Source organism: Coccinella septempunctata, chromosome 7 (assembly GCF_907165205.1).
Source record: "Coccinella septempunctata chromosome 7, icCocSept1.1, whole genome shotgun sequence".
In the NCBI taxonomy this organism is placed as follows: domain Eukaryota; kingdom Metazoa; phylum Arthropoda; class Insecta; order Coleoptera; family Coccinellidae; genus Coccinella; species Coccinella septempunctata.
The window spans coordinates 26,196,013-26,204,859 of record NC_058195.1 but is presented as its reverse complement, the minus strand read 5'-3'; the positions used below and the strand labels follow the sequence as shown (position 1 = coordinate 26,204,859).

The following is an 8,847-nucleotide window of genomic DNA, read 5'->3' as shown; positions in this document are numbered from 1 at the left end:
CCTAGCTGTTATGGTTGATGTGACCTATATTTTGGCCCGATGATGACAGGGGCAGAGGATAGCTGCCCCTTGCTTATGCATAAATTGACGAGGGTGGTCACTACCCCTATCCAGTGGCGGGAATTCCCCTCATCATCTATGGTACATTCCAGGCCACGGCAGTACCATCGCTGTTGTATTTTCCTTCACTTGCCCTCAGGTAGATCGTTTGTCGGGGTAGGGAGATTTTTAGATTGAGTGTGACCTTGAGCCTTTGTGTTTTCGATTTTGACGTTTCGGTTCCGATTTTGACGTTCCTTGATATTTTCCTTATCGATATAGATTTTGATGTGGATTTGGTCTACCTTCGCTGCTGGCGGATTCGCAACGTTCTATGTTGTCTGAGGTGACTTTTCCTTCTGATTTTGATTGCTAATAATTCGACGTTCCTTGATATTTCCGTTTATCGATACAGATTTTGATGCGTATTAGGTCCACCTTCGCTACTGGCGGATTCGCAACGTATCTATGTTGTTTGAGGTGACCTATCCCAATTTTGATTGCTAATTTCTTTTCCGGATTATGACGTGTCCTGGTTGACACTACCTTCCCGATTTTGAGTTCATCGCTTTTTTTTTGTTTTTGGGATTGTCCGTTTTGGGTTTGCCTTCGCTTCGGCGGATTTGCGACGTGTGTTGCCTGAGGCGACCCTTCTTACCGATTTTGAAACGATAACTGCCGTAAGACTCCCGACGAGTTATGACTCTCAGCGGGTCGTGCATTGAGCCGTTGCTCTTTGCCAACGAGGACCCCTAATTTAAAGCTAACTTCCCGATTTTGACTAAAGATTATTTTTTTATTTGTATTACCGTAGGACTCCCGACGAGTCAAGACTTGCGGTTGGTCGTGCACTGAGCCGTTGCTCTTTGCCCACGAGGACCACCGTTCTGCCGATTTTGACTATCTTTCCCGATTTTGTCGTTTTCCCGATTGTGACACCGATTGTGACATCACTTCCTAAGGTTGTGGTGGGAGTCGTTGAGGTTGCGACTTTGAGAATAAATGAAGTCCTCCAGGTCCAGCGCCTTTTCCGTGGTCTTCGACTCGGGCTGCGGAGAAGTTCTCTTTATAGTTCTTGAAAAAAAGTATTACATAAAAATTTCGGCCCTTTCTTAGTTTTCTTTTTAGTTGAGTCGGTACTTTTCCTGTCATTTAGCTGGACCTGTCGGTATCTGGTCACCTTCAGTGGTCAGATATCTTTCACTTTTTCATGACGGTATCTGGTCACCTTCAGTGGTCAGATATCTTTCACTTTTTCATGTCGTTTAATGTGATGGTTGGAGGCTCTTCGATGTCTGGATACCTTCGGCGGGGGATGCAGTGTTTTTTTTTTTTTTATCGTAAGGGGAGAGTTGTAACGGTTTCAAATACCATCAATAAATATGGTACGAATTGAATTTGCAGGTTATGTCGATGTGGGGCGATCGGCCTACTGTTATTTTACCGCTACCGGTCAAGTGGGGTTAGATCTTGACGTTTTAGTTTAGTTTTCCGTGCTCACAGAATTTTGAAGGTTAGACAGCGTCAGATGAGTTTTCTATGTAATTAGCCATTTTGTAAGTTTGGAGGTATCCATCAGGAATTTCTGGAGTTTTCGATAATTAAAATCGTCCATTTGTGGGATTAATCTTCGGATATCTGTGTGATCTCCTGCCGAACTGGTTTATTTGGATTCTATATTGGCGTATCTCCTTAAGGAGGATTGATCGAGAGTTTTCTTCGCTGTGGCACGTGAAGTTTTTCTTCATAAAGGTATGTTCGTCATACGTTGTTATGCAAATTCCTTATTGTGTGTTATTTTCTCTCCATTACCAGCTATTGCCGTGAAATTCGTTGATTGGAAGCATTAGTTGAGAGCATCCTACGTTGATTGTGATAGAACCGAGGTTCTGGTTGTCTGATTGCATATTCGAGCTTGGAAAGATTTGGTGGATTCACGTTAGATTTGAATAGTTCCCCCCGAAGAACTGGGTATGTATAAAACCATCTTTTGTGATACAATGTTTGTCACTCATTCTTCCTTATATGGTGAGGATTAAGTTCTTACGTTCTTTCGTATCGACAGGGTCCTAGTGTAGGGAGACATCTCCTAGTAGGGAGACATCTCCTAGTGTAGGGAGACATCTCCTAGTGTAGGGAGACATCTCCTAGTGTAGGGAGACATCTCCTAGTGTAGGGAGAGATCTCCTAGTGTAGGGAGGCATCTCCTAGTGTAGGGAGACATATACTAGTGTAGGGAGACATATCGTAGTATAAAGAGGAAGTCCCTGAAATCATAGTGTAGGGAAGAAGTCCTATAAATCCTAGTATAGTCACAGTCCAAGTCGAGCCTTCTAGAACTACTCGTGAAATCCAGTCCAAGTGGAGCTGTTACAACAGAAACCTTGTAGAATTTCATAACGAAGAGACCATCTTCCCCATTCAGGAGCGGAGAGAGCACTCTCAGGACACGCAAGTGTATTATAGAAGTTGCATATCGTATTATATTGTTGCTTTCCTTAACGACAACGGTTTATATTGTAAAACCTTAACGTATTGCTATTATTATCACATTCTATTGCTTGTGGAGTGAGATATAGATTAATTTAGTTAGAGCACGTCACTCTGGTGACGTTGATAATTCTGTGCAGTTAAATTGAACGTTAACTAGTGTTACTCGTACATTTGGGAATTCTGAAGAACTTCGCGCTGCGCCTGAGCTCAAGCGACGCGATTTCGGTTGATTTTATAAAGGCCATCCCTTTTGAAGTATTACAATTATTATTAGACACCACACACCCTCCTTGGCGTTCAATACAACTATAGCCATACAAGTAGGCCCGTGTATTTTCTTTGCTGCCTGAATAAACCGTTCTTCAGTACAACTCGTTTGGTTGATTTGGGGTTGTTGCTGTTCCTAAGGGTATTTACTGGGGAAATAAATCTACCTGGCGCCCTACTTCTCTTTTGTCGGTTCCTTACATTGAACCCACCCCATCTTCACTGAGTGAGCCGTGGGTACCCTCGCTTGGCAGCCCGGGTATTTCTTGCATTTCGGTGTGACGAAAGGTCTCACCATTTACTCTTGGTATGTAGGTCGGTATATCAGGTCCTATCACAACTGCATTAAGTTTTTCAGCATAAATCTTCAGTCTTCTCCCGTTGGTATTTTCCACCCTACTGTTCCATTCCTGCGATTTGCAGTTAAGTCACCAATTATGATTTTCGGGTGTCTTCCTTCTAGTGGCATTTTTAGATCCTCTTCCAGCATGTCCTTATCCGGTGATTTATAAGTCGAAATAATCTTCACTTGTCCTCGATTGGTATTCACAATAATCGATATTGCTTCTATTTCTTGACCATTGAATATTTGGTCGAAATGGTGATCCACATTCCTTCTAGCCAGTATAGCAACGCCACCTGTGCTGTTAGGTCTATCATTTCTGTAGATATCGTAATTGGGAAATGCTATCCGAACGTTGGGGTTAAGTCTTGTTTCTTGGAGAGCTATGACATCCGGTCTCTTCTCTTCAATCAGTTCTTCGAATTCTGGTCTGGGCTCTCAATCCTTCGACGTTTCCAAGAGATTGTTCTTTATCGTCGTATCAGCCATTAAATATTCTTAATAATTTGCTGCATCTTCTTCTCAATCTCTTTCTCCAGATTCTGCATCATCGTGCTGAGGAGGTTTTTCGTGAACTTATCCAGTTCCTCAGTGATTCCAGAAATTCCTTTTCTGGTTTCGGCTTTTTTGACGGTTTTTGCCTTTTCCGTCTTTTTCTCTGGTTTCCTCGTCTCTTTGACTGCTTTGGTTGCAGTTTCCTGGGGTTTCTTCACTTCCGAAGAGTTTTGGGCTGGCTTCAGAGTATTTTGTGTTGGCCTCGAGCTGGTTGGTTCGATCTTGGCGATCTCTTGGCCTTTTTAGTGACCAATTTCCATTCGCTACATCCCTTGTAGCTGGCTGGATGTCCTTGCTCTCCACAGAGAACACAAGAAGCATTTCGCTCCTCGTTCTCCCTGGTAAGCGAACACTCCTTGGAGCTGTGATTACCGGAGCATTTCACGCAGCTCCATGGAAAAGTGCACTTACTTTGGGCATGTCCATATCGCTGACCGCGATAACATTGTCCAGGCCCGGTCGTCCTTCTCTTAGGTTCCACAACACAGTTCATGTTGTAGAGCCTTCTCACCTCGAAGATACCCTTATTTTGGGTTTCAACCAGCAATAAGGGCATCGGCTTTTTTGTTATATTTGAGGTCATCCTTATGACCTCAGCATCGACGATCCCTTGATACTTGAGGTCGTCAAGGATCGTCGGGATATCTGCATTCAGCGGTAGGTATCTCACTACCGCGTGAATTTTCTTTTCCTCCTCTCGTTGGAGAGTGTAAAACTCACTGTTGATTTGTGGAGGAATTCAGTCATCCTTCGGTGATCTTGTGGAGTTTGTGGGACGACCCTAATTCCGTCCTTCACAGTTGTCGCTCTGCTATAGTTAATGCCGTTTCGCATTAACGCGTTAGAAATTGACGTCCATTCGGACGTACCTCTCAGGGTGACTGGGGGGATTTTTTCTTTCCTCTCCTCCACTGGAGTGGTTTTCTGTTGGGCTGGGGTTTCCAAGACTCTTGTTTGTTCGAGTCTTCATTGGACCAGGAGCTATCCTTTCTCACTCTTTTGGCGGGTGGGGAAATTTTGTTTTGAGGTGTTTTGACCACCTCCATCTTCGGTTTTTGAACCGGTAAGGTCACTTCTTGGACATTTATCAAAACAATGTTCTTTTTGAGTGCTTTGGAGTAAGGACTTTCCTTATTTCCCTCCTGCAACTCGAGCCTCTCCCTGAGATTGTTAATCTCAGCAACTAAGCTAGATACGCATCTATCTATCTCATTCACCCTCGCTTTCAAACTTGCGTTCTCCTCTCTCAAAATATCGTGTTCGGAAACGACATTAGCGATTCCTAGCGCGTCTTCTTCCATTACGGAATCGCAGTCCGAATGGTCAGACATTTTAAAATCCAATTAATAATTACTTTGCTACTCAAAGCAATTTGAAATAAAATTTTTCAAGACAAAAAAGAAAATTAAATTAAACCCATTAAAAATTCTCTACGCTATGAGAAAAATCAGAAAAGAATTACGAAAAATAAGCTCACCTGATGTTTTCTGCAGTACCAACGAAAAAAAATTTTTCTGGACACTGAGGATGAACACCAACTTTGAAAATTTTAACGAATTGTCTACTCTATAATCTTTGACAGTGACTTTATATACCACAGTGGCGACAATAGACGTCCGCGTTTTTATTGGTTGGACCGTTTTCGACCTCAAATGGCGGACAATATTTACATTTGTGACACTGAAGCGACTCTACAATCTCTGTATTGTTGTCGGATCCTACCAGCTTACTTTTATAATAATTTAATTTAATTCGTCATGACACTGTAGATAGAAAAAAATTATGTTAATGTCAGTTGGACAGAAAATAAAATCGACGAGAATATTTGGAATTTTGATATTTTGAGACAGTTCAGCACCGAACTGAACATTTGGTGACCCCGACGTGATCTTTTGAATGGAGCAGAATAGACCAAGAAGAAATTTAGCTGGGATGAATAGATCATTATCGGCAGATTTTGTGTGGCCCAACAACTTTGGTAATGGAACCGGAACTCCTAGGGCAGACAGAAACACATCACATGCTGGATCTACACATGATACTGAATTTCAGCCTGCATCCACAAGTCGTTTCATTGCAAGAAACGATAAACCAACTTCTTCCAAAGGAGCAGAATCAAACCGTAGCACTATTGATTTGCAGAAAAAAAGGCGCATCCTAGAAAATGAGAAGAAAATGCAAGAGTTAGAAATGTTGAAACGAAAACAAGTGCAGTTTGAGCTCGAGTCGAAACAAAAGGAAATAGAAAACAGTACCCGCTTGCAAGATATGGAAGAGGAATTAGAAGAAGCAGAATTTGAGCCACAAAACAGTGAAAGTGCTAGTTGTGTATCTAGAAAAACGAAATTTTCTGGAACGTATAGAAAGAATGATGAAAGAAATGACAATCATGTGACAAATTGGATTAATAATATTCCAGAAGTAGGCGAAATAGATGATTTTGAAAGTTTTCCAAGAAAGGATTCCAAGAATGATATCCACATGTTATGCAACACACTACAGGAAGTACTAATGACATTCAAAACTTCAGGACAACCCCAAAATGCTTCGTATAAAATTGGAGCCAGACCATCGGTTGACAAAGATTTTCCTTGTTTCGATGGAAATCCCCAAGATTGGCCACTATTTTATAAACATTTTACGAATATTTGTTCATTATGTGAATATTCGAATGAGGAGATAATGCTCAAGTTACAGAAATGCTTGAAGGGATTAGCCAAGTCTACCGTTTCTGGAATGATGCTGACATCGAACGTGGATCTGGTTATGAAAACACTTGAAACACGCTTTGGCAGGCCTGAATTCATCATCGAAACACTCGTTATGAAAATCAAAAATATCCCGTACATAAAAGACTGTAATTTGGAGAAACTCATTAATCTATCGAATGAAGTTAATAATATGGTATCTACTATGAAAATTTTGGAATCCACAGGTCATCTACAAAACCCACAGTTGATGAAAGAACTCCTAAATAAGTTACCAGATATATTGAAATTGAACTGGGGTGAAGTTGTTTCAAGGAGGAATGGAATAGTAAATCTCGCTGATTTTGCAGAATGGTTGGAGAATTACGCTAGCGCCGCATGTTTTGTGAGTACACCTCAGCCATTTGAAATCGAAAAACAAAATCAATCGAAAAGATCCGAAAGAGTCCTCAGTACAGCAGAAACACACAAATTCAAGATTGCACAGAAGTATTGCTCATATTGTGGCAACGACAGTCATCAAAGTGAGTGTCCTAATATGAAGGCTGACGACATCGATACCAGATGGAAAACCGTTACGGCGAAAAAACTTTGTTTCTCGTGTCTTAAAAGAAACCACCAAAAATTAAAGTGTCGGAACAGAAAAGTATGTGGAATATCTGGTTGCAAATTGTTTCACCACCGTCTTCTCCATAAAGAAAAAACCTATCCTTCAAGTGAGAATACTGCTAATGACAGTACGTCGAAAGTTGAGATGATATGTGCAGTAGCCAGCGACAGGAAAACGTTATTGCGGATGATTCCAATAAAGCTTTATGGTCCAAAGAGCATCCAAACAGTATATGCACTTTGTGATGAGGCATCAACCATTACTTTGCTAGATGCAGAAATCGCGAAACATCTAGGTATTACAGGTTCTCCAGAACAGATATGTTTGCAGTGGACAAACGAAGAAATCAACTCACAAGTGAATTCGATTAAATTCGATTTGAAGATTTCTAAGGTGGATAAAGGAAGCAAAATTCATCTTCTAAAGGGTGTTCGAACCATGGAAAATCTGTCGTTGCCGTCACAAACAATAAAAATAACAGATATTGAAAGAGAATCTCATCTAAAAGGAATACCGATTCGGAGTTATGAGAATCAGAAAGCTGTCATGATAATCGGACAGGATAACATTCATTTGATAACCCCTCGGCAAATACGATGTGGAACAGAATATTCTCTGATGGCGACAAGATGTTTATTGGGATGGTCAGTACATGGGCCCAGTTCAAGAAGAAATGAAAAGGAAAATACTCGTGTGTTACATGTATGCGAAAAACATAATGAAGACGATGAGCTTCAGGATCTAATGAAAAGGCAGTATTCGACTGAATCTTTTGGAGTTTTAATAACACCCAACAGATTGAGCCAAGAAAATTCTAGGGCAATGGAGACAATCAGAAGAGTAGATGGTCGATATGAAGTTGGACTTCTTTGGAAAGAGGAAGACACGCAGCTTCCAGAGAGTAAATTCCGAGCATTGCAGAGACTGAAATGTATCGAGAAAAAGTGCCGAAAAAACGTTGAATTCGGAAAAGAGTATTGCCTGAAAATTCAGTCCTACATAGAAAAAGGGTATGTGACGAAACTCAATGAAGAAGCTGACGTATATGGTCCACGAACTTGGTACCTTCCGCATTTTGCAGTCGAGAATCCAAATAAAATCAGGTTAGTTTTTGACGCAGCTGCCAAATCGAATGGTCTCAGCCTAAATGATGCGTTATTGTCTGGTCCTGATCTTTTACAATCGCTGGTAGTTATTCTATGGAAATTTAGACAAAGAAGATTTGGATTATGCGGGGACGTGCATGAAATGTTTCACCAGGTTCGTATCCGAAAACAAGATAGGCCTTCGCAACGTTTTCTTTGGAGAGACTTGGAATATAATCGTAATCCTGATACATATGAGATGAACGTAATGACCTTTGGAGCTACCTGTTCGCCAGTTTGCGCACAATTCGTAAAGAATTATAACGCTGAGAAATTTGCACAAGATTCTGAGATACGAAAAGCAATCACAGAGAAATTTTACGTAGACGACTATTTTGACTCAAGGGACTCAGAAGAAGATGCGAAGGATACATAAGCTTGCTGGATTCGATGTTGTGAATTGGATGAGTAATTCAAGTAGAGTCCAAGAATTTTTGAAGGAAGAAATTTTGCAGACCCTGTTCGCAGAAGCAGAATTTCTAGATAATTTCAGATCTTTAAGTAGACTATCAAATGATCCAAATGATCTCGAAGTACTTACACCAAATCATTTCTTGATTGGTTCTTCAAATGGAGAAGGTCCCCCATTTCCTAATTATTTGAATGAAAACTCTTTAAGACGGGGGTGGAAATTATCTAGACATCTTTTAGATTCCTTTTGGAGTCGTTGGGTAAAAGAATATCTAC

General features: G+C 40.9%; 1 protein-coding gene across 1 annotated transcript; it reads left to right on the top strand.

Moving 5' to 3' along the window:
- The first annotated feature begins 5,629 nt into the window (after positions 1-5,629).
- LOC123317677 lies at positions 5,630-8,536 on the top strand. The gene has a single exon (XM_044904284.1). It carries the CDS (start codon positions 5,630-5,632, stop codon positions 8,534-8,536), a length of 2,907 nt encoding a protein of 968 aa, XP_044760219.1.
- The last annotated feature ends 311 nt before the right edge of the window (positions 8,537-8,847 follow it).